General features: G+C 45.0%; 2 protein-coding genes across 5 annotated transcripts in view; one reads left to right on the top strand and one right to left on the bottom strand.

Moving 5' to 3' along the window:
• Window positions 1-21,423, bottom strand: part of ASB13 (ankyrin repeat and SOCS box containing 13) — a 73,324-nt gene extending 51,901 nt beyond the window's left edge. For all 3 annotated transcript variants that reach the window (XM_029616238.1, XM_029616241.1, XM_029616245.1), the window contains exon 1: window positions 21,276-21,423. In XM_029616238.1, coding sequence (XP_029472098.1) covers window positions 21,276-21,408 — 133 coding nt within the window. In that variant the 5' untranslated portion in view covers window positions 21,409-21,423. The remainder of the gene's footprint in view (window positions 1-21,275) is intronic.
• A 463-nt stretch (window positions 21,424-21,886) lies between these two features.
• TASOR2 (transcription activation suppressor family member 2) overlaps window positions 21,887-24,198 on the top strand; it is a 236,780-nt gene continuing 234,468 nt past the window's right edge. For both annotated transcript variants that reach the window (XM_029617192.1, XM_029617191.1), the window contains exon 1: window positions 21,887-22,405. In XM_029617192.1, coding sequence (XP_029473052.1) covers window positions 22,354-22,405 — 52 coding nt within the window. In that variant the 5' untranslated portion in view covers window positions 21,887-22,353. The remainder of the gene's footprint in view (window positions 22,406-24,198) is intronic.

Here is a 24,198-nt window from a genome sequence, read left to right as displayed (position 1 = left end):
CTGTTGCAGATTTCAAGTCTCAAGCCACTTTGTTAAGCAATCGTTTTTTGGCCAGAGGCTATCCCAAATCTTGCATAGGTAAAGCCTATCTAAGAGCCGGATTTAGTCATCGAGAATGGCTTTTTCTCCCACAGCCAACTGACTCCATTAAAATAAGCATTTGTGTTCTGCCTTTTTCTCCACAATACATGCAGTTTGAGCATCGATCTTACGCAATTGGAGAATACTACAGGTCAATGATGTCTTTGGAACCCCCCTGAGAACTGCATACACCTAAGCCAGTTGACTCTGCTTTCCCCTCTAGTGGTGCTCATCGCCCGTGTGCACACTGTTTGGTTTGTCATGTTTCTATGGTTTACGTTCGCCTCCCGCAGCAGCCCTGCGGTGCGGCCCTCTCACCTTTCCAAGCAACCTCCAGGTTCCAGCTCCCCGTTGCCTGTGGCAGTGGGCCGCCGGCTCCAACCTCGGGCTCCTGCCAGCGCCTTCGGCCCTGCTCCACTTCCCAGGACTTCCAGCCAGGATGCCTCCATCTGTCGGGCCTCTCCGCAGGGTTCGCGGAGAGGCGCCGCACATCATGTAAAACCTTTAAAGGGCCCGTGGCAGGAACCTGGCCGCGGACCTGGATGCTGACGTCAGATCTCTCAATGTATTTAAGCTCAAGCCGAGCACTGAAGCTTTGCCTTTGTAACAGGTCTCCTTGGTTCCCTGCTTGGTTCTGAGTACTCGTTGCCTCCGTGCTTCCTCGTTCTGTATTCCTGAGTGTCTTCCAGTTCCTGTGTCTTCGTTCATCTCATTTGTGTTTCGACTGATCTCCTGGTGCCGACCTCTGCTACATCTGACCTTGCTTGCCTTCTCCAAGCCTGACCTCTGCTACGTCCAACCTTGCCTGCCTTCTCCAAGCCTGACCTCTGCTATGTCTGACCACGCTTGCCTTCTCCGTGCCTTGACCAAAAAACTTGGCTGTTCACCCAAGCATACCCTTGAAGAAACCTTAGGGTCACCCACACAGTCACATACCCTACGATTGCGTCCCTTTCCGGAACTCAAAGGAACTGTATTCCGGAATTCAAAGGAACTGTATTTCGGCTAACTGCACTTTCATAAAACTTGCTTAATCATAATACACTATGTAAATTTGTAGATATTCTTACCATGTAAGCACTTGCTCCTACTTACATGCCCTGCTCTTCCAGTTAGAAATTGTTTAACCTATTCTTTTTCTAACAGCCCAGTTCCACTTTCCCTGTTATAATGTAACATTTTGCTTTCATTGTTTAACTGGTTCCCCCTAGTTTATTGTAAACCGGTACGATAAGACCTGGTTCTTGAGCATCGGTATATTAAAAGAATTTAAATAAATAAATAAATAAATTGACCACTGCTACATCTGACCACACCTGCCTTCTCCGTGCCCTGACCACTGCCACGTCTATGATTGCCTTCTCTGGGCCTGACTCTTGCTACGCCCGACCACGCCTGCCTTCTCCGTGCCCTGACCATTGCTACGAACGACTACGCTATAAACTCTTTGTTTCCAGAGTTCTACGATTACTTGCTACATCCTTCCATTGCCGCCAGCTCTCATTCGAGTTTGATAGTGACGCCTCTGTCCCTATCCTCTGGACTTGGACTCTCAAGGCTTCGGCCTTTCTCTGCTCAAGCACCTTCAGTCAAACCTCGTCCCTTGGTGCTTGAGTTCCTGTACTGGGACCAGTCCAGGATAAGGTACAAACTTACATTGTAAGCCCTGTGGGGATAGGGAAATACCTACAGTACCTGAATGTAATCATAAGAACATAAGAAATTGCCATGCTGGGACAGACCAAGGGTCCATCAAGCCCAGCATCCTGTTTCCAACAGAGGCCAAACTAGGCCACAAGAACCTGGCAATTACCCAAACACTAAGAAGATCCCATGCTACTGATGCAATTAATAGCAGTGGCTATTCCCTAAGTAAATGTGATTAATAGCCGTTAATCCACTTTGAAGCGCTGAAAAAAATGTGAAAAGCGGAATATAAATCTAAATAAATAAAATAAAAACATTACGCCACCTGCTGGCTGCTGTCTCTGAGCTGAACTGTTCGCCTTTGTTGTTCTACCCCGAGGCCCGCCTGCCGGCCCCGGCACCCAAAGGCTCAACCCGAGGGGAACGTGGGCTGGTATAGGTGAAGCACCAGTGGCCTCTAGCTTCAGCTCACTCCACCTGCTGACGGTGGGAACCCATAGGCCCTCGCCTATGGGTTGCGTCAACCCCACCTCAGCCCAAGAATCCACCTCCAGTGCAACAAATGGCTGTCACATCTTTGACTGTTTCTGCTACTAATTAAGTCATCAAGTTGAAACATCATACTACATGTTTGTCATCTGCTGTTATCTCTTCACATGTCCCTGTGACAAAATCTATGTGGATAAAAGTAAACGAATGATTAAGACCCGTATGATTGAATTTCAGTCTAATCTTATACACCATCATTTGAATGCCCCTTTGGTCGCATATTGCGATGAACTGTCACGCTTCTTTGATGATTTAAAATTGTGTGTAATAGATCAATTGTTTTCTCACTGGCGTAGTGGGGATTTGGACTGCAGAGTGTTACAACTTGAACAAAAATGGATTTACAAATTACGATCTGTTTCGCCTCTGGGACTTAATGCTGATTTAGACTTTGGAGTTTTTTTGGGTTGACTGTTTTGGGTTTTGTTTTGTTTTTTTTTGTGGCTGACTTTTTGCTTCTTTTTGTCACCAGGGTGCGTCCTCATCATGTTTTCTTCTTGCAGGTGGAGCTGCTCTGATGTCCTTTCTGTGCATTATATGACGACCTTGGCTTTTGCTTTAGTGGTCTTTCTGAGAGATCATTCTGAGACTATCTGTTCTGATTTGAACGGTATTTCTGTCATACAGATAAGGACTGCCTTTTATTATTGTGTTTCTGGCTACATATTGAACATTACGTTTGTTTTACAGTTAACAGTCATAGTGGATTATGAAATTCAAACTTACCCCTGAGGAAGCAAACCTGCGCTACATCGGTCATGTTGTTGGGTTCGCTTAAGATGACACTTCTGACTGTTTTTGGTTTTATTTGCTTAAAAAATTAAAAAAAATAGTTCCTGCCTAACATGGATGATTGATTAGTCCGGGCGGTCTTAGCACCTTTTTGTGCATGACATGTCGTCAGGCTTGCTGACACCTTATTTTCACTTTGGTACAAGGTTTTGTGTTGACCGGATCATTTTAGAGGTTGGCATTTTGGTCCCATTGTGTTTGGTTTTGTGTTGCATAGGAGGTGATCCTTGGGCTGAGGGGGGGTTGACACAACCCGTAGGCGAGGGCCTACGGGTCCCCACCGTCAGCAGGTGGAGTGGGCTGAAGCTGGAGGCCACTGGAGCTTCACCTATACCAACTCTTGTTCCCCTAGGGTTGAGCCTTCGGGTGCCGGGGCCAGCAAGATTTAGGCGGGCCTCGAGGTTGGGTATCAGAAGTAGCTGGTTCAGCCCAGAGACAGCAGCCAGCAGGTAGCGAGATCCTATCCCGGACAGGATGCAGAATGGAAACCCAAGCACCAGGGAACAGGAGGATACTGAAGGTGCCTGAGCAAAGGAAGGCCGAAGCCTTAATAATCCGTGTCCAGAGGATAGGGACATAGGCGTCACTGTCAAACTTGAGTAGAAGCGGGTGGCACTTGGAAGGTGTAGCAAGCAACGTGGAACTCTGGACTTGAGAGTCTGAGGCGAAGTCGTACGTAGCAAAGGCACGGAGAAAACAAGTGTGGTCAGACGTAGCAATGGCCAGGGCACGGAGAAGGCAGGCATGATCAGACAGCAATGGTCAGGGCACGGAGAAGGTAGGCGTGGTCAGACGTAGCAATGGTCAAGGCACGGAGAAGGCAGGTGTGGTCAGACGTAACAAAGGTCAAGGCACGGAGAAGGCAGAAGTGGTCAGGCATAGCAGAGGTCAGGCTTGGAGAAGGCAGGTGGACGAAGTCAGGCGAAGCAGTGGTCAAATCCAGGAAATCAAACACAAGACGAGACAAACAGCAGAACAGGAACCGGGAACCTGGAGAATCAGGAACATGAACAAACAAGTACTGCAGCAACGAGCACTCGGAAACCAGGAACAGGAGACCTGTTGCAAAGGCGACGCTGAGGAGTGCGGCCTGGGTATTTATGTGCTGAAAGATCTGACATCAGCATCCAGGTCTGCGGCCAGGTTCCCACCGCGGGCCCTTTAAATCATTCACAGATGTGCGCGCACCTAGGGAGGGGTGCGGTGCTGCTGGCGGCGTCTCTCCGCGAGGCCTGTGGGGAGGCCTGAGGAGTGGAGGCATCCTGGCTGGAGGTCCCGGGAAGCGGAGCAGGGCCGGAGGTGCTGGCGGGATTCAGAGGTTGAGACTGGCAGCCCACTGCCGCTGGAGCCTGAAGCTTGTGCAGAGAGGTGAGAGGACCGCACCGCGGAGCTGCCGTGGGCGGCGAGCGTAACATTTTGTTTGGATCATTAAAATAGCATCAGGTTAATTAAAGATATTGCGTTGTCCTATGGCTTGTAGGTTTTACCCATTTAAAAAGCCAGAGCAATTGCTGAGGCTGGTTATTCACTCTTAAGGGAAGAGCCCTTAGGGATGCCTAGTAGACCTACTCTCAATCCAATGAATCAGTCACGTCAGAAATGTGCTTTGTAACAAAAATCAGTTCAGTAGTGCAAAACCTGAGGAGAAGTGATAATCTGACAGTACATTTCCTTTCAGATGTAACTATAGTACAGGGTGTTCTCAACCCAGTCCTCAGGACACATCTAGCAAGTCAGGTTTTCAGGATATCCACAATGAGTAGGTATGAGATAGATTTGCATGTACGGTCTCTCATGCCTATTCATTGTGGATATCCTGAAAATCAGGCCTGTCTGCGGCTCTTGAGGATCAGACTTGGCCACCCCTGAATGTTCTTCCAAGTCAGCCTGCTTCAAAAGCAGGAGCCCGTTAATCCACGCAGGGAGTTTAAATGGGCCCCTAATAAAAAGCATTCAGCTTCAGCAGCAGAGCAGACCGGATACTGAATCATAGCCTTGCATAAAAGCAGCACTGTCCCCAGCACAAGTACTCCTCTAGCATAGCTGCACAGAGCAAGCAGCCCCATCGTAAATACCTCAGCCAGCCTGCCACAGGCAAGAGCAAATTCTCAGCCGGATCTTGGGTTTACTCACCTTCCCTACACCACGCTCAAGCGGAGTTAAAATTCAGGTACACTCGGGCTTTCGCTGCCTCAGCCCTTGCTCCACACTCAGCTATGTGTCCCCCACCCCACAACCACATGGATAAAAGAGATTCTTCACAAATTGCAATGCCTTTTAAAATGTTAAATAATAAGTTCAAGAAATATAAAACATTAATAAATAATAATAGTAAAGTCATATTCATAAAAAGAGTATGTCAAACCAGTTAATGAATACAATACTGAAAATTTCCCAAACACCAAAAAAATCCAATTAAAATAACATTCTGTTTCCCCTCCCCCAAAAAATACATATTTCAAAAGAACAGAATCATCAAATTACACCCAATAATCATTAATAAGGATTTAAAAATCTGCTCTCCATTCCTGGGATCTGATTTCCAGTCATCCTGAGATTGTCGTGGATTGGGGGAGGGAGGGCCGCACAAATTTTATCTTCTCTCTCACACACACAGGCACAATAACACATTCATTCTCTCACACATTCTCTCTCTCTAACATACAAAGTCTGTCTCTCCCTCACCCTCACAGATACATTATGTGTGTGTGTGCCTGTGAGAGCCTATATGTGACACACATGAGCTCTCACAAAGACACATTCACAGGCACATACAATCAGGCTCTCACTCACACACAGGCTCTCACTCATTCACACATACATACAAGCTCTCTCACACACACACACACACACACACACACACAGTGTCTCCTGTTATCATCAGGCCATGGTGGGATGCGCTCCACCACAGTCCCGTGGGCCTCCTGTGTTGTCTTCGGGCCATGGTGGGATGAGCTTCACCACGGCATCACAGGCCTCCTGCTATCTAGGGGCCGAATGGCCCACCGATCCTCTTGCTTGGGGGGGAGGGAGTGGAAGCTGTGCGCACGCATGCCCTTACCCGGAAGTCGGGCCTCTCCTTCCATCGCTGGTGCTCTCTCCTTCTTCAGCCGCTGGCTGGTTAGGCTCCACTGGTGGCCTGCGGCCTCCCCAGGTGTACCACTCTGTGCAAATGCACGGCATGCACACCCGGTCGTGCCGGGCCTGATGATACAAAGATGCTGCTGTACGTCTCCCCACAACTTTCATTTGCATCAGATTAAAATGTAATTAACAGCGGGATCGCAAACAGGTTCAGGGTTTCCAGAGCCCCAGTATGTTGCTGTTTATTTATTTATATTCCGCTTTTCGGCACTTCAGAGCAGATTACATTCAGGTGCTGTAGGTACTTAGGTATCATTGCAGTCAGCTTAATTGTGACTGCTTGACTTTATGAGCAAACAGCAAGATGAAAGCTTACTTCTCACAAACATTCTGTAGGCAATTCAAAGAAAGGCCACCAAAATGGGGCGGGTCCTGCCCCACCCAGCTTCGGTAATTGGGGAAGTTGGGGGTAGGGGCGAAGTTGGTTTGTTTGCCCCCCCCCCCCCAACCGAAAAAAGTGGCAGAGGGATGAGGAAGACTAAAGACCAGGGGTGGCCAACTGTGGTCCTCATGAGCCACAAACGGGCCTAGTTTGCAGGATGCACACAATGAATATGCATGAGATAAATTTGCATACAATGGAGGTCATGCCTCCAATTCTATCCCATGCATATTCACTGTGGATCTCCTAAAAACTAGGCCCGTTTGTGGCTCGTGAAGACTGCAGTTGGCCAGCCCTAACCTAGGTGAGTCAGATCTGCGACAGCACAGTAAGCAGATGTGAACAAGCAGACTGTTTGGACCAATGGTTCTGATTTCTTTGTCTCAGATCAGGGTTTGCCTTTTTTAATTTTTGTGATTACATACACCGTATGGCTCAGACAGGAAGCTGCGTCTTCCTGCTTGTCAGGCATAGCTTGACGGGCATAGCTTCCTCTTTTAAGAGCCTACCAGAACCCGGGGACCCATCCTCTCACAAAACGCTGTTATAAGATGTCCTAACAGAAAGCAGAATCCTGTAAAGGCTTGTTTCACTTTCACATTCAGAACCTCGGACAGATGTGGATCTCTGCCAAGACTGCAGCACAGCTCAGCAGACAAGAGAGCTGAAGTCACCCCAGACGTTTTATGAGAGGCAGTAATGACCCAAGCGATCTGTGCTGAGCAGATAAGGAACATCCTTGCAGGGAGTTGCACCTCGTTATCAACTCACTTCTTCCTCCCTCTGATGTCCTTATTCTTGCATTCTCTTTTTATTTTGCCTCACAGCTTACTTATATTGTAACATCCTTTTAGAATAAAAAGGTAAGCACCTTTAATTAAGCCTCTGCTGCGCTTTTTTTTTTTCTTCATTTCATATTTATAGATAAATTGCCAGATAAATAATCAGGGATACATTACTCTGTTTCACCGGGAGCGTACTAAAGCAATTCTTGCCCGCCAAATTTAGAAGCGGTTTCTTCTCATGTGAATTTAGAAGCGGTTTCTTCTCATGCAGTTTTTTTGCCTGCCAAATTTGTTTCCAAAGGCGGTTTCTTCTCAAATTAATTGCAGGACTGAAGGACACTTCTGGGCAATTAATTTGAGAAGAAACCGCCTTTGGAAACAAATTTGGCGGGCAAAAAAACTGCATGAGAAGAAACCGCTTCTGAATTTGGCGGGCAAGAATTGCTTTAGTACGCTCCCGGTGAAACAGAGTCGGGAGATACTAAAATTAAGTAAATGCAACGCTCCTGAAGAAGCAGTAGCGAAACATCGGCCGGGTGTCGAGCCTATTCTTCTTGTCCTTTGGACACATTAAATAATTGCCTTGGATACATTAAAAAACACTAATAATGCAAAAAAACGCAAAAATACAAAATTGATAAAAATATAAACAAAAATCAATGTGATAATTTTTTGACCGTAAATGATGAGAAGTCCGGACGGCTCCCATTAATACAATCAAGGGTGTGCATCGCCAGGCTTGCCGATACGGTCAATTTATCACTATAAATATTTTGAAAAAATCTTTGTGAGCACAGTTAAATGATATTTTGTTTTTTCCTTTGTTTGTTGGCTGGATTTATTGAATGAAAAATAACTAGCTCTTTTTTGAATTCTATATTAATTTATTTCACAACCACAGTTAAAAGGGAGAGGGGGGGGGTTACTTATTATCTTTAAGGAAATTTATAAACTCAAATCTCAAAATCTTAGTGGAACCTCTTTTCAAGAAATTCTTCTTGTTTATACATCAAGGGGTAGATTTTATAAAACTGCGCCCACGCGCACTTTTGTTCGCGCACCAGGCGCAAACAAAAGTATGCCGGATTTTAATAGATACGTGCCGAGCCGCGCAGCCTGCCTCCGTTCCCTCTGAGGCTGCTCCGAAATCGGAGCGGCCTCGGAGGGAACTTTCCTTCCACCCCCTGCACCTTCCCCTCCCTAACCCACCCCCCCAGCCCTATCTAACCCCCCCCTACCTTTGTTTTAAAAGTTACGCCTGCCGGGAGCTGTTTCAGAGTCCTCAACCATGCCCCCGAAATGCCCCCGGGCAGAACCACGCCCGCGGCCCCGCCCCCGAATGACGCGCCTCCACAACACGCCCCTCCAGGAAAGCCCCGGGACTTATGCAAGCTAGGCTCGGCGCGCGCAGGGGGGGGGGGTGTTTGGGGTAGGTTTTCAGGGGTTACACGCGTAACCTACGCGTGTAACCTTTTGAAAATCTACCCCCAAGTTTTTCCATTCGTCTTGTTTATTGTCCTTCTAAATTGCTACATTCTAATCTATCGTTATTATTTGAACAACTTTTGTTAGCGCAGACTAATTTGAACAATATGTTAATATTAGGTGACTTCAATTTACCTTATAATTTGATTCTAGATGATAACCAGGTACAATTATTTAATGATATTTTAGCCTCTGTGCGATGGGTTCAAATGATTCAAGGTTCTACACATCGTTTGGGTAACACCCTTGATTTAGTTTTTATTAACAACTGTTCTAATTTTCAACCTAAACACAATCCATTTGTTAAAAAGGTGCCCTGGTCCGATCATGCCCTTATTAGCTTCTCATTATCAGGTTCTAGTGAAGTCAGTTTTGTTACTACTCCTTCCACATATTCTAAGAGAATGTTCATTGACATTTCTAATTGTAAATAAGTTCTTGTTCCGGTCCTTGAATTTATTGAAGGTAATGATCTTGATACCTATTTAGAGGTATGGTCTAGGCATGTTACAACTACTCTTGATTCTACTGCTCCCATGAAACAGTTCACTCGTGCGAAAAAGAAGACTAAACCTTGGTTAACACCGTTGTTAATTACACTTCGACAAGTATTGAGAAGAAGTGAGAGAAAATGGTTTAAACAACATTCTTTAGAGAATGCTATTCATTTTAGAATATCATTAGCGAAATATCAGTCAAAAACTCTTAAAGCTAAAAAAGAATACTATTCAAATAAAATAAAGGAATTAGAAAATAGGCCTAAGGCGTTGTTTCATCTAGTACATAATTTGACTAAAGATCATAAGCTGAATAAACCTAATGCTGAATCTTTATCATCTGATATGTTTCTGAAATATTTTTAGTTGAAACTTGAAAATTTGTCTTTGCTCTTTAAGGATGTGTCTCCTTGTTTCTCTGGTGATGTTTCTGATTGTAACTCTATTTGGTCTACCTTTGAAACTGTGTCTTCCATAGAAATTGCCAATGTAGTTTCACATTTGAACAATACCATCTGTCCAGAAACAAATATTTCTACTTCAATCTCTAAAGCTATTCTTGATGTGTTGAAGTCATCTATTACTTCTATTGTTAATACATCTCTTACCTTAGGTGGTATGCCCAATAGTTTAAAAATTGCATCTGTTAAACCATTACTAAAAAAATCACATTTAGATGCTAATAATGTAGCTAATTATCGACCAATCTCCTCATTGCCCTTTATTGCCAAGGTAATTGAAGGTGTAGTTCTAAAACAATTCACCGATTTTCTTGAAGATAATGAAATTTTGATCCCACATCAATTTGGGTTTCGCCGTTGCATGAACACTGAACTTCTCCTTATCTCTCTGATTGACTCCATCAAGCGTGGTCTTGGAGGACAGCAGTTTCTGTTGGTCTCTCTTGACATATTGTCGGCCTTCGATACGATCGACCACGAGATCTTACTCTTTCGCCTCCGTGAGTGTGGAGTATCTGGAATGATTCTTGCATGGTTTACAGACTATCTTAATAATCATTCTCAATTTTTCAGATTCAATCATCAGCAGACTGGCCTACAACTATTGAAATCCGGAGTACCGCAAGGGGCCGCGTTGTCAGCAATGCTATTTAATCTATATCTTGCTCCCATTGCCAAACTATTAACAGCCATTACAGATGGTTTTAAGATCTATTCTGATGATATTCAGTTTTATATTAAAATTCAAACTTCTTGGCAGGAAACTATTGATCATCTTCAACTTTGCATGACCACAATCAGGAAATGGTTACACCAAAATAAACTTTCCCTTAATACAAATAAAACAGAATTTCTATTAATTCATCATCCTCATTCTGTTCCCCACCATGATACTATTCTAATGGATAACATCTCTTTTTTACTTAATAAACCTGTCAAGAGTCTTGGAGTTTTGCTTGATGAAACCCTATCATTCAAACCCCAAATTAAAGCAATTGTAAAATCAGGATTCTTCAAACTTCGTTTGATTTTGAGCCTTCGTCATCTACTCTTTGAACATGATCTACATACGATTCTATGTGCGATTATGTTTCCCCATTTGGACTATTGTAATAGTTTGCTAATAGGCGCACCTAAAGTCCTTCTTCAATCACTTTAATTATTACTCAACGCAGCAGCTAGGTTGGTCTCCAACACCAAACGTTAAGAACATATCAAACAGGTCTTATCCAGTCTGAATGGGTTACCTGTTCCCCAATTAATTGAATATAAAATTGCTATGGTAATATTAAATTACTTAGTCCAGATTCATCGACATGGTTCAGCACACTGTTACATGTTTATAAACCTGTTGTGGTCCTGGGCCGTGCCCCGGTCCCTCCTCCTACCTCGGGGACGGTCCGGGTCGCCGCGGCATTCCTCCGGCCTGAGCAGGCCTGCATGATCTCGCTCCCTGTGCGAGGGAGACGCCGCCAATGCTCCAGGGCTGGCCCCGCCCCCTTAGGCGTGCGCGCAGGGGCTCTTCTCTTAAAGGGGCCAGCGCGGGAAAAGCCAGCACCACCCCAGGATGACTCAGACGTCTTCAGAGTATTCAAACCCTGCATCTACATTCAGTCCTTGTCTTGCAACGAGGTTCACGCGCTTAGAGTCTCTAGTTGCAGTTCTGACTTCGGCTTGATTCCTGGCTTCTGACTCCAGCTTGATCCTTGGCTTCGGACTCCAGTCCGACCTTCTGTGTCCTGCGCTTCCTTCTAGGAGGCCTCACCTAAGTCCAAGCAGCTCGGGTCCTCACGGGCTCCTCCTGGGGGGATCTCGGGCTTCCAGTGGTGAAGCTCCAGTCGGACTCCTGGCATCTGCTTCCACATCTTCACTCCAGGACGTCTCTCCAGTTACTGCTCACAGGAGACCATTGTAAGTCCAAGCGGCTCGGATCCTCACAGGCTCCTCCTGGGGGGATCTCGGACTTCCAGTGGTGAAGATCCATCAGGTCTCCTGCCTTGGGCCACCTATCGGTTGCAACCTCCACTGTGGGCCTTCCCACAGTGCATCACCATCTGTTACAGCCGGCTCAAGGGTCCACGAACACTACAAAACCCATTCGAGGGTTAAGATCTTCCCAACTTGGATTGCTTGAGGTACCATCTGTTCGTTTAGCACATTTATCTTCTATGAGAGAGACATCATTCTCAGTAGCTGCACCAGCAGTCTGGAATCTTCTTCCGTTTGAATTACAAACAATTGATAATTTAAAAAAATGTAGGCGATCACTGAAAGAACTTCTGCTTTACCGTGCCTTTGATGTGTTCTAAAGGGTAATGATATGCATACTGAAGTTAAGTTTTTTTTTTAAGAAGCTTAATTATGGATTCTTTCGATAGATGAATATGAATTATTTTATCAATTATTGACAAATTTTGTTAATACCATTGTTTTCATGAAATCTAATGGTATTTCTTATTTTCATGTTGTTTGTTTTAACAATACATTATGTATGTTTCATTGTGAATCGCCTAGACCTTTTTTGTGATAGGCGATCAATAAATTTTAATAAAAATGAAAAAAAAATGAAACAGTGAAAATGCTATGTTCGATAAAGCCATATTGCACAGCTTAACGCTGTTGCATCCATCGGTCGCAGACGGCTGCGACTGCTCTGCCTTACGTCTTTTCTTCTCTTTTCCTCCTCCTTGGGCAAGATGGCTGCTTCCGGTGCCGAGGGCCTCGGCGTCTCCAGCTCAGCATGGGCGTCCCAATCCGCCATGCTCATTCCCGTGGCCTCCTAGGGCGCACGCGTGCACATCTCCTACGCTCAAATACACGTGATGGCGGGAACCTCGGGGGCATCCCCACCACATGACGTCAATACCTTCGGGTATTTAAAGCCTCCGCTACGCTTCCACCTTTGAGTTAGCAAAGACTCCGCTTTAGCTACTCTGACCGCTCTAAGCTGCACGCTTAGACACTGCTCTACTCTCCAGGGCCTCACTCCGTTTAGAAACTCTAGGCACCCGCTTCTCGGGGGCCTCTCGCTTCCATCCACCCTTCGGGGCTCTACTAATTAGACAACCTCTCCTCGGAGGTCTCTCTCTCTTATTTCATTTTAGGATCTCCGGACTATCAGGTACTCGCTTCTCGAGGGCCTAACCAGTCTAAGTATCCTGCACCACGGACCTTTGGTCCCACCTTCTTCATTATCAGGAAGACGCTTGCACTACGTTCCAGTGAGTACCTTTATGATTCGGTTCTCCAACTCCACCCACCAGGCTCGGCTTTCCCGCACTGCGGGTTCCTATCTACCTTGAACATCTGGGTGAGATTTCTATATCTGAGACTGTCTGAACGTATTGGCACCTTGCCGGACTCCAATGCCTTTCCTTCCTGCCTCATACCATCTATCTACAGCAGTACAATAAAGCTTTCCATCTACAAGTGTCCGCTCTCTGCGTTTAGCCTATCGCTGTGGTTCCCCACAGGGCCCCTCCCCATGGGAGGAGTCATCTCCACTGTGACTAAGGGGCCACACAATGCCACAAACACAACAAATGCAAATGAAAAAGGTGTAGTTATTTCCTGCGATATGGCTTCGCAATTTGCGAAGCCAGCCCACTTGGCCAGAAATCCCATCGCAAACTCCTCCCCTGTGTTATGGTATTTTTCGCATGCAAAAACGCCATAAAGCACTTTGATAAACGACCCCCTTAGTTTGGGAGGGGTTTTTTTCTGAGTTCAACAAAATGGGAAGTTATGTTAGGAAAGATGTGTGTGAATGATGTGGTATGCTTGGTCAATTAAATGGGCATTAAATAAAAGTAATTGTACTCTTAAAACAATAAAGAAAATGGATAAGATCTGTTTAGGATTTCTACTGTGTGTGATGGAAGGCTTTATTTAGATTTTTATATTCTGCTTTTCGCACTTCAAAAGCAGATTACCTTCAGGTACTTACAATCTCAGGGGGTTATTTTTCAAAGCGTTATCACACACGATATCATGCAAATTAGCTGGAGGGGAGGAGTCGGCCACGGCACCACTGCACGGCAAATAGCACCACCTTTTACGGTGGAGCTATTTGCGCGAAAGGCTGCAGCTGGCTGCACTGCGGCCGGTGAAATTGCACCTCCGCGGTGCAAATGTCTGTGGCATTTTGCCCCACCCTGCCCCCTTTTTCACAGTTTTCATCATTCTGTGAATAATGATGAATTCAGCCCTAAGTTTGTACCTGAGGCAATGGAGGGTAAAGTGACTTGCCCAAGGTCACAAGGAGCAACAGTGGGACTTGAACACTGGTCTCCTGGTTCCTAGCCCCGCTGCTCTAACCACTAGGCTATCCTCCACTCCAAGGCTTAGGTTGGGGAGCCTACCCATCATAACTGTGTGCTTAAACCATATATGTTGGAATATGGTTCACCTCTGTTCTCTTAATGTAGATGGGCTACAGCCCCTATCCAAAAGAAGAAAGTTTCATTGGGATTAAGAAAACCAAAATTTAATATAGACTTTCGTCAGGAGTCACACCTTGATGACCTGGAGCATAATAAGCTATGAAGGGAATGGGTGGGACAATGTTTTTATTCCTCATTTTCTGCTAGAGAGAGGGGGGTGGTGATATTAATCCACAAGGTGTTATCACTTCAGCTAGAACGCCAAATGGTGACCATCAATGGAAGGTATATCAGAGGCATGGGGACTCTTTATGGAACTAAACTGATGCTAGTAAATCTGTGTGCCCCTAACCAGTATTCACACAGCTTCTAGCTTGGGGAGGCGTTTCCTTTAGCAGCTCTCGATGAGAGCTCAATCTTGCCCATGCTTTCTTCTGAACTAGCAGCGCTTTGTAAAACCCTGTGAAACGATTGGATTTTTACCTTTTCTCTTACTGCCTTCGTCTGAAGACTAAATCAGCCTCATATCCCTCACGCTCCCTACCTCTACCATAAACCAACTCCTGCAACATAAGAGACCTCCTTCTCCCTCCTGCTACCCTGTCTCCAGTTACCAAAGATCTTTGCCTTGAGGCTTACGTTTGAGATGCAACAATTTTAAGTAGAATTTACCTGTACAATAAATAATTTCAAACTTAAAGAATCTTTGTCTTGAGGACTGATTGGAGAAAAAGTTTAGCTGCCTGGATGGCAAACTCAGATGTCTGCTTGATCTAGAATTGGCGGTCTCTTCTCCCATTGGGACTCAGGAAGAACAGGAAAAGACAGTTGCAATATCAGCGATGGGCATTCCAGGAGTTGTCTCCCCTGGTTTTGTGGGTGAGTTTTTTCGTCCTCCTCCCAAGCCTGCCACTGTCACTCTTGATGCGCTTTGGGCCCTAATTGTAGGATTTGGAGGCTCTGTGAAAGACTGCCAAGCTAAGGCCAGGATTCATCATTCCATGCGGAAAATAACCCCCTAAGATTGGGATTTTAACTACTAAGGTTGACTCAATAAATGTTAAAATTTGAGGGTCAAATTCGTGATCTCAAAACTCAAATAGCGTATATGGAGTCGGTTACATCTCAAACCCAGGCTTGCAATTTTAAACTGATTAAGGATTTTGGAAATTGCTCCCGCAGACTGGAATTTCTTGAAAACCATGTTAGGCATTTAAATCTCAGATTTTTTAATTTCCGCAGAGTGTTGGGGGAAGACCCATATCACACTGAGAAAGATTTTTCTTGAGATCTTGAAGTTTAAAGTGGAGAAAATTCCCTCAATTAATAAAATAATTTTCCTATCAGGTGCTAGTAAAGAGAGTGTTGCGTCGGAGGTGGACCCTTGGGCCGAGTTGGGGTTGACGCAACCTGTAGGTAGGGACCTACGGTTCCCCACCATCGGCAGGTGGAGTGGGCTGAGGTTAGAGGCCGCTGGAGCTTCACCTATACCAGCTCTCGTTCCCCTTGGGTTGAGCCTTTGGGTGCCGGGGCCAGAAGGACTTAGGTGGGCCTCGATGGTAGAGACAAGTAGCTCAGCCCAGAGACAGCAGTCAATAGGTGGTGTAGTCCTACCCTGGACTGGGTTAGGTACAGGAGCTTAGGTGCTGAAGGAACAGAAGGAGACAGGAGGCACCTAAGCAAAGAAAGGCCAAGGCCTTGTAAGTCCACGTCCAGAGGATAGGTGAGAAGAGGCGTCTCCAACAGGCTAGGATCAGAGCTTGTATCTGTGGGTGTGAATGGATGTCTGGGTTGAGAGCTTGTATCTGTGGGTGTGAATGGATGTCTGGGTTGAGAGCTTGTATCTGTGGGTGTGAATGGATGTCTGGGTTGAGAGCTTGTATCTGTGGGTGTGAATGGATGTCTGGGTTGAGAGCTTGTATCTGTGGGTGTGAATGGATGCATGGGTGAGCGCTTGTGGGTGTGAATGGGTGCTTGGGTAAGAGCTGGTGTGTGTGTGTATGTGTGAATGGAAGTCTGGATGAGAGCTTGTGGGTGTGAATGGAAGCCTGGGTAAGAGCTGGTGTGAATGGGTGCGACAGCATTTGTGTATATAAGAGACCATGAGTGCGAGAGCGACAGAGACTGGTTGTGGGGTCTAATTGGGTGTGTGTGTGTGTGTGACTGGTTGTGGGCACTAAGGAAGAGGACTGTGAGGACAGAGCTTCAGCAGCTCTTGCTGCTTCTGGTGAGTGCTATTGGCCTGCAAGGGAAAGGAGTAGGAGAGTTGCTGGAGGTGGTTAGTAAAGTGGCTTTTTAAATGTATTTTTCTTGATTGCCATTTTAATTATTTATTTATTTTTATTTATTTAAGGTTTTTATATACCGGCAATCATGAGCACATATCTTGCTGGTTTACATGAAACAGGAGTGCATTAAATACATCAACTAGAACTGTGGTGATCGAAGGAGCAGTTACAAATAACAAGGGTAGCAGAACTTGGATAAGAAGGAAGAGATAGGAAAGAATAAACGATTAAACGGTATATAAATAAATTAAATGCTATGTATAGATGGCATGATTAATGGCTGAATATTTTGAAGTCCTTGGTTTGAGTCCGTGACTTGTGACATTAGATTGTGTCTGGGAAAGCTTGCTTGAATAACCAAGTCTTAAGTCTTTTCCTAAAAGTTAAGAGGCAGGGTATTATGGGTAATATTGGGTATTATGTGATGTCTGCTGATTTGAAATATTTTATTGATATTTTATTGATATTTGGACATGTTTTAATAATTTTTATGAGTTTTTAATTGTTGGATATTATTCTGTTCAGCAGCTGTTTTGTAACATTTTTAGTATAGCTTTACAATTATTTCTGTGTGGGGCTCTATAGCAGCTTTGCTTATTCTGTTTTCCCAATAGGAAATGTATTAGTGTTTAGGGCCTGGTTTAATAGTTGTATTTCTTAGATAGGGTTGTTACTGTTTGAGTGTGTTCCATAATACAGGTGTAACTTTGTGCAGATTAGTTTGTGTGCATTATTATGTTAGGTGCTATATTTCTCTTTCCATTTCTCCAGGTTCGCACTGCATGCAGAGTGGCTTTTTTGGTTTTCCATTCCAGTTTCTGTTTCCATATTTATAATTTGTGGTTTTTCTGTACTTGGTGAAGGGTGTGTGACCGAGGCGAGGTATTTTACTAGCATGTAGGCATTTGTATCAATCGTATTTGTTGTGTTTTCTCAATAGGATATGCATTAGTGGTAGATTACTGTCTTTTCATAAGAAAGGCTGTTTTTTGCCTTGTAGTAAAAGGAGTTTGTTTTGCTTTTACTGGGATGTCATCAGAACCAGAATATCTTTTTTGTGTGGCGGGTTGTACAGGGTAATGCCCTAGATCTGCTCTGCACTCATTGCTGGGAGTCGAGGGGATTTCTGTGCATGCAGAGTAAATGTTTACATTTAGCCCCGTGATGGTCACATGTTCAGTGTGTCACACATGTGAGAACCATCTGTCAGGTGTGTCTCGGCCAAAAAAAGGTTGAGAACCACTGCTTTATGCCACGAATCAACACTCAAAAGGTATGCACCTAATTTTATCTGCATCACAAGCTGATATTCAAAGCATCACCTGTACACAAGTATCTTATGTTTGAAAATCAGACTGAAAAGTCTATGCCTTACTGAAAAAAATTTACTGTCCTTACTAACAGCAGCCTTGGCTCTTGCACTTCAGTTCTCAGTCGCCAGCTTTGGTCCTTCATCTGAGCATTCGCACCCTCTTCCCCTCCTCCACCATCCTTCTACCTCCCACTCTCTCATCGCACACTCCCATCTCTCTTCCTCCCACTCTTTCACTCCATTCTCCCTTCTCAAGGTCCCCAACCCATCTATCTTCCTTTCTTCCCGTTTCTCACCCTCTCTCTTTCTCTACTGCACTCACCCACCTCCCTCTTCTCCTCCTGTTCCCACCCTTTATATTCCGGTAGCACTAGCTTCCCTTAACTAACCCCTCTGTCTTAGTTCCTTCCCATGGCACTCCACATCTTCTCTTTCTACCCCAGCATCCCTCTTGCCCCCACCTATTCAATAAAGCTGCTTTGTCTCTCCCCCATCTCCCAGGATGTTAAACTTCAGGCACCACCATTCCCTAATCATCTCCTGTGGTGGTCAAGTTTCTGTCTCTGGTTCCCAGGCAGCAGCCAGGTTACAAAGCTTCGGCAGGATGGAGCGGGGAGGTTAGCTTTGGGTTCAGGACCAAAATGGAGGAAGAGTGTAGTTGTAGCAAAATGACAACTTTAGCAGGTTCGGGAGTGTGGGCAGACAGCTGGGCTGTGCAGGCAGGCCGCTCAATCAGGCAGTGGGCAAATTAAGATAACTTTATCAGCATAATAGCTTTATATGTGGTGCTAAAGGATTATAAATAATGATTAAAAATGTTTTGTAGGCAAGTAAAATTGTGAGCTTTGAGAGATCTCTTATGGCCCAACACCATTAATGCTCTCTGTACTGTCTTACACAGCTCCTATTGTAGGGTTTTGGGGCTTTTTAATAACATTATAACCCATAAATCCTCAATTTTTTAGACACAGTTTTGGGAAAAATAAAAACAAGAAATCAGACCAACACATAATGATGGCTGTAATCAGGATGAGGAGGTTCTGTTTGGATGTCTTGTTTACAAGTAGAATATAAATTAAATACATTGCTATTCAGATTTAGACTTTATGCTGGTTTCATTTCTACCATATTTTCTCTATGCAGAACCTCCTGACAGAAGTCATATGTTTAGTGGTGCTGCTTCCTAAAAAACGTTAGTGATATCAGCACAAGAACAAACTGGAAAGTAACTTTTCTTCGAGGTTTGAGTTTCATTTAAATCTATAATTTGTTTTATATGAGCCTAGTGGTGTAAGCGATATCGCTCTGTGACCACATAACTCTACCCCTTCCGAGCTCTGCAAGCTAGAGCACGTACTCCTGGGGGAATGTTGCACACCTTATATTAGTCAAGATAATTAATTTAAAAGGTAATGCAGAGTTTTAAATATTTTGGGCAGAATTCCCCTAAAAGCACGCTGTAGTGTCCTTTCCGTCTCTCCTTACTTCTCTGGCCAGAACCCTCTCCAGTATCTCTCCCGGTCCCCTCCACGCTCAGCCCCTTCCACTCTATCTTCACCCCCACAGCTCTCCACTTTCAGAGTTTGATCCCTACATAATAACATGCCATATTGGGTCAGACCAAGGGTCTATCAAGCCCAGCATCCTGTTTCCAACAGTGGCCAATCCAAGCCATAAGAACCTGGCAAGTACCCAAAAACTAAGTCTATTCCATGTTACTGTTGCTAGTAATAGCGGTGACTATTTTCTAAGTCAACTCAATTAATAGCAAGTAATGGACTTCTCCTCCAAGAACTTATCCAATCCTTTTTTAAACACAGCTATACTAACTGCACTAACCACATCTTCTGGCAACAAATTCCAGAGTTTAATTGTGCGTAGAGTGAAAAAGAACTTTCTCCGATTAGTTTTAAATGTGCCACATGTTAACTTCATGGAGTGCCCCCTGGTCTTTCTATTATCCGAAAGAGTGAAAAACCGATTCACATCTACCCGTTCTAGACCTCTCATGATTTTAAACACCTCTATCATAACCCTCCTCAGCCATCTCTTCTCCAAGCTGAAAAGTCCTAACCTCTTTAGTCTTTCCTCACAGGGGAGCTGTTCCATTCCCTTTATCATTTTGGTCACCCTTCTCTGTACCTTCTCCATCGCAATTATATCTTTTTTGAGATGTGGCGACCAGAATTGTACACAGTATTCAAGGTGCGGTCTCACCATGGAGCGATACAGAGGCATTATGACATTTTCCATTTTATTCACCAGTCCCTTTCTAATAATTCCCAACATTCTGTTTGCTTTTTTGACTGCCGCAGCACACTGAATCGATTTAAATGTGCTATCCACTATGACGCCTAGATTTCTTTCTTGGGTAGTAGTACCTAATATGGAACCTAACATTGTGTACCTATAGCATGGGTTATTTTTCCCTATATGGATCATCTTGCACTTGTCCACATTAAATTTCATCTGCCATTTGGATGCCCAATTTTCCAGCCTCACAAGGTCTTCCTGCAATTTATCACAATCTGCTTGTGATTTAACTACTCTGAACAATTTTGTATCATCTGCAAATTTGATTACCTCACTTGTCGTATTTCTTTCCAGATCATTTATAAATATATTGAAAAGGGCCCCAATCAGATCCCTGAGGCACTCCACTGCCCACACCCTTCCACTGAGAAAATTGTCCATTTAATCCTACTCTCTGTTTCCTTTTGGCAGGTTTGCAATCCACGAAAGGACATTGCCACCTATCCCATGACTTTTTACTTTTCCTAGAAGCCTCTCGTGAGGAACTTTGTCAAACGCCTTCTGAAAATCCAAGTATACTATATCTACCGGTTCACCTTTATCCACATGTTTATTAACTCCTTCAAAAAAGTGAAGCAGATTTGTGAGGCAAGACTTGCCTTGGGTAAAGCCATGCTGACTTTGTTCTATTAAACCATGTCTTTCTATATGTTCTGTGATTTTGATCTTTAGAACACGTTCCACTATTTTTCCTGGCACTGAAGTCAGGCTAACCGGTCTGTAGTTTCCCGGATCACCCCTGGAGCCCTTTTTAAATATGGGGGTTACATTAGCCACCATCCAGTTCTCAGGTACAATGGAGGATTTTAATGACACACACAACCTCCCCACAAGATCCCTCTCTCTTACACAAATACACCCCAGGCTCCTTTTCTCGCTCTCGTGCACACACACTTCCTTCACAGCGATTCTCTCTCGAACCCTCCCCTCCCCCAAACAGGATCCCCCCTCTCACATACGCAGACACACCGAAACCCTTTTTCATACAACCAGGCTCCTAGTCTCTCACTCACATACGCAGACACACCGAAACCCTTTTTCATACAACCAGGCTCCTAGTCTCTCACTCACATACGCAGACACACCGAAACCCTTTTTCATACAACCAGGCTCCTAATCTCTCACTCACATACACACTCTCTCACAGGCTCTCTTGCCTTCCTTGCTTCGCCAGTCTGCTTCTGCCACGAGCGCAGCCCGCTGGCCTCTCTCCGAATTCTGCGCAGAACCCCCCCTCCCCCTCCTGGAATAAGCAACAGTCGCCTTCTGCTGATGCTGCAGGTGCGTCATCACACTGCGACTGCTGGCAAGGGTGCCGGCTATCTGCGAACAAGAAAAAGATGCCAGCAAAAGAGGGTTGCAAGCACTCAGCCGCCCATTTTCCCAGCCCAACCCGCACAAAAAAACATAAATGAATAAAAACAGCCCAATCTGGCAACAATGCTCCCCCCTCCCCCGCCGCCAGGGAAGGGAAGCCGAGAAGACCGAGCAAGCCAGCCCCAACCGCTGTGACGTAATATAATCGCCCTTGTGACGCAGATGTCATAAGTGCGATTATGCGGTTAATATTCAACAGAAGAAAGGAAAGACCAAGGGGAGCGCCTGCCTCTCTCTCCTCCCCCGCGGACACGCGCAGCCCCAGAGCCAACCACCAGCCCCCTCTCCCGGTGACCCCGCGGGAAGTGATCGGGCGGGCGGGGGCGCAGCGCGCGGAGTTTGCTTCCGGTTGAGTTTTCACTTTCTGTTTTTTTTTCCTCTAACGCTCGCCTTTTACTTCCGGAGAGGGGGGGGGGGGATTGTTGCAAGGCGGACATTTTTTTTCTTCTTGGCTTAGTCGTGCACGGAGACTTCGCTTATGGGCTACTTATTTATTTAATATAGTGCTATACGCATAGGTATTTTCCTGCCTGTCCTTTCTCCCGGGTATAAAGGCAGACGGAGGAGGAGCGCTAGCTGAGGAGGTGGTCCTGAGCCGCTCAGCCTCCCCCCCCCCACCCCCGCCAAATGCCACCTCATTAATGCCGCCGCGCTCCCGCTCCACGCGCCCTCGGTGACACGCGAAGACCCCACGCCGCGCACGATCCCCCGGTGGAGATGGACGCGGCGGGGTGCACAGGTCCCCGTGCCTCGGAGGGATGAAGCTGACATGGACGGCGCGCTGAGGCTCTGCTCGTGGCCGATGTGACCCACCTTGGCAGGAAGCGGAGAGTGCGCGGGGGTGGGAGGGACCCCACCATGGCTGGACGCGTGGACGGTGGGGCAGAGGCTTCGGGGTCATCTGCAACAGGTGAGGGTGCAGGGATCCGGGTGCTTTGTCCTTGGGTAACTGCTGGACGGCGGGTTACCTCTCCTAGCCAAGGAGGGGGAGGGGGAACCAAATTGTCCTAAATGGCCTTTTTAGAGCATCTCATTCAAAATAAGCCTCGGTTGTAGGTATAACACTGTTTCATGGTTTTTACAATTGTAACGCTCAGATAAAATATTTTCTTCGCCTGCCCCCCCCCCCCCCCAAGTAATGCTGGACAGCTCATGTCCCTTATGAGTTCGTTCTTCTTCACTGACAGTGTAGAAACTGTCAGTTTGGCGTTTAGGTGAATCACGTGCTCCTTCGTGAGCATGTATTTCACATGCAGGATGTTTAGGCAGTATATCCCCTGAGCTATGAAAAATGCACCTCCTAGAATATGGATCTGGTAGGGGTTGTAACTTTGGGTAGCCTCATATTTAGTGTGGATGAGAAAAACCCATTTCACACAGTCTGACAGGTGACTTAACAACATCAGAAGTGCCATGCTGGGACACCAAGTCCAGCATTTTAGGGTCATACGTACCCAGAAAATCCCCAATAGTTGATCTGTTTCTTACATTTCACTCCCACATCAACCAGGCTAATAACTATTAATTGACTTTTCCTTCAGGAACTTGTCCAGTTCTCTTTTGAACCTCACTACCCCAATTGACCATGTTCTCCGGCAACAGATTTTAAAGCTTGATTGTGCACGCAGTGAAAAAATACTTCCTACGATTTGTTTTAAATTTACCGGTTTTAAGTTTCAAAGAGTGTTCCCCTAGTGTTTTTGAAAGGGTAAATGTGCCCTGTTTACCTGCTCTATCCCATTGATGATTTTGTAAATTTCAATCCTATCCCCTGTCAGTCATCTTTTTTTCCAAGCTAAAAAGCCCTACTCTGTTTAGTCTTTCTCCATACACTTGTATATTTTTAAATCTTTTGATGTTGCCTTGTGCATTGAAGGTCAGAGTTGTGCTAAACAGATACAAAAGGCCCTGTCCTGCAGTCATGTGGCTGATTCTTCTAAGTTGCTTATAAGTGTTTTCAGGACCTACATTCTAGGTGCTGGAGAAATTTCCTGTTTTAATTTCCTGCATTTGCTGTAGGGGTCTTTGACTTTTTTTAGTGCTTCAATATTTTATTTAAGACTTTTATATACCGACTTTGATACAAATCAAATCGGTTTACATCGAACTAAGCAGTTAACCATAACCAATTAACAAAAGAAAACTTGATGAAGCATAAAGTTACATTATAACAAGGGAGCAAAAAAAAAAATTTAGTTAAATCTGTGTACTTCTATAACAAATACAGCATATAGTTAACTACTTGTCTTGAAGCCCAGCTTTCCAAAGAAGATAAATGGGGGAAAAAATAATTCACGAATTACAAAGCTAGGTGAATAAAGTAGAAATGTGAATCTGAAAAATAAATCTTATTTTCACTGATTTTTTTGTTTCCATTTATTTGCAAGGCCTTTCTTGTAGCCCTGTTTTAACACAGGGTGCAAAAGCTTGATAGCTCTGATTTATAAGAACTGCCATACAGGGTCCAGCAAGCACAGTATCCTGTTTCCAGTAGTGGCCAATCCAGGTCACAGGTACCTGGCAGGATCCCAAATAGTAGATAGATTCCATAAGTGAAAATATTTTTTCTGATTTTCTTTAAATGTGCTTCTTAATAACTTCATGGAGTGTCTCCTAGTCTTTACATTTTTTGAAAGAGTAAACAATTTGCATTTACCTGTTTCACTCCACTCATGATTGTATAGACCTCTAATAGAGGTCTAT

Source organism: Rhinatrema bivittatum, chromosome 9 (assembly GCF_901001135.1).
Source record: "Rhinatrema bivittatum chromosome 9, aRhiBiv1.1, whole genome shotgun sequence".
Lineage (NCBI taxonomy): Eukaryota > Metazoa > Chordata > Amphibia > Gymnophiona > Rhinatrematidae > Rhinatrema > Rhinatrema bivittatum.
Note: the sequence above shows the minus strand (reverse complement) of the source record. Positions and strands in the feature narration are given on the sequence as shown.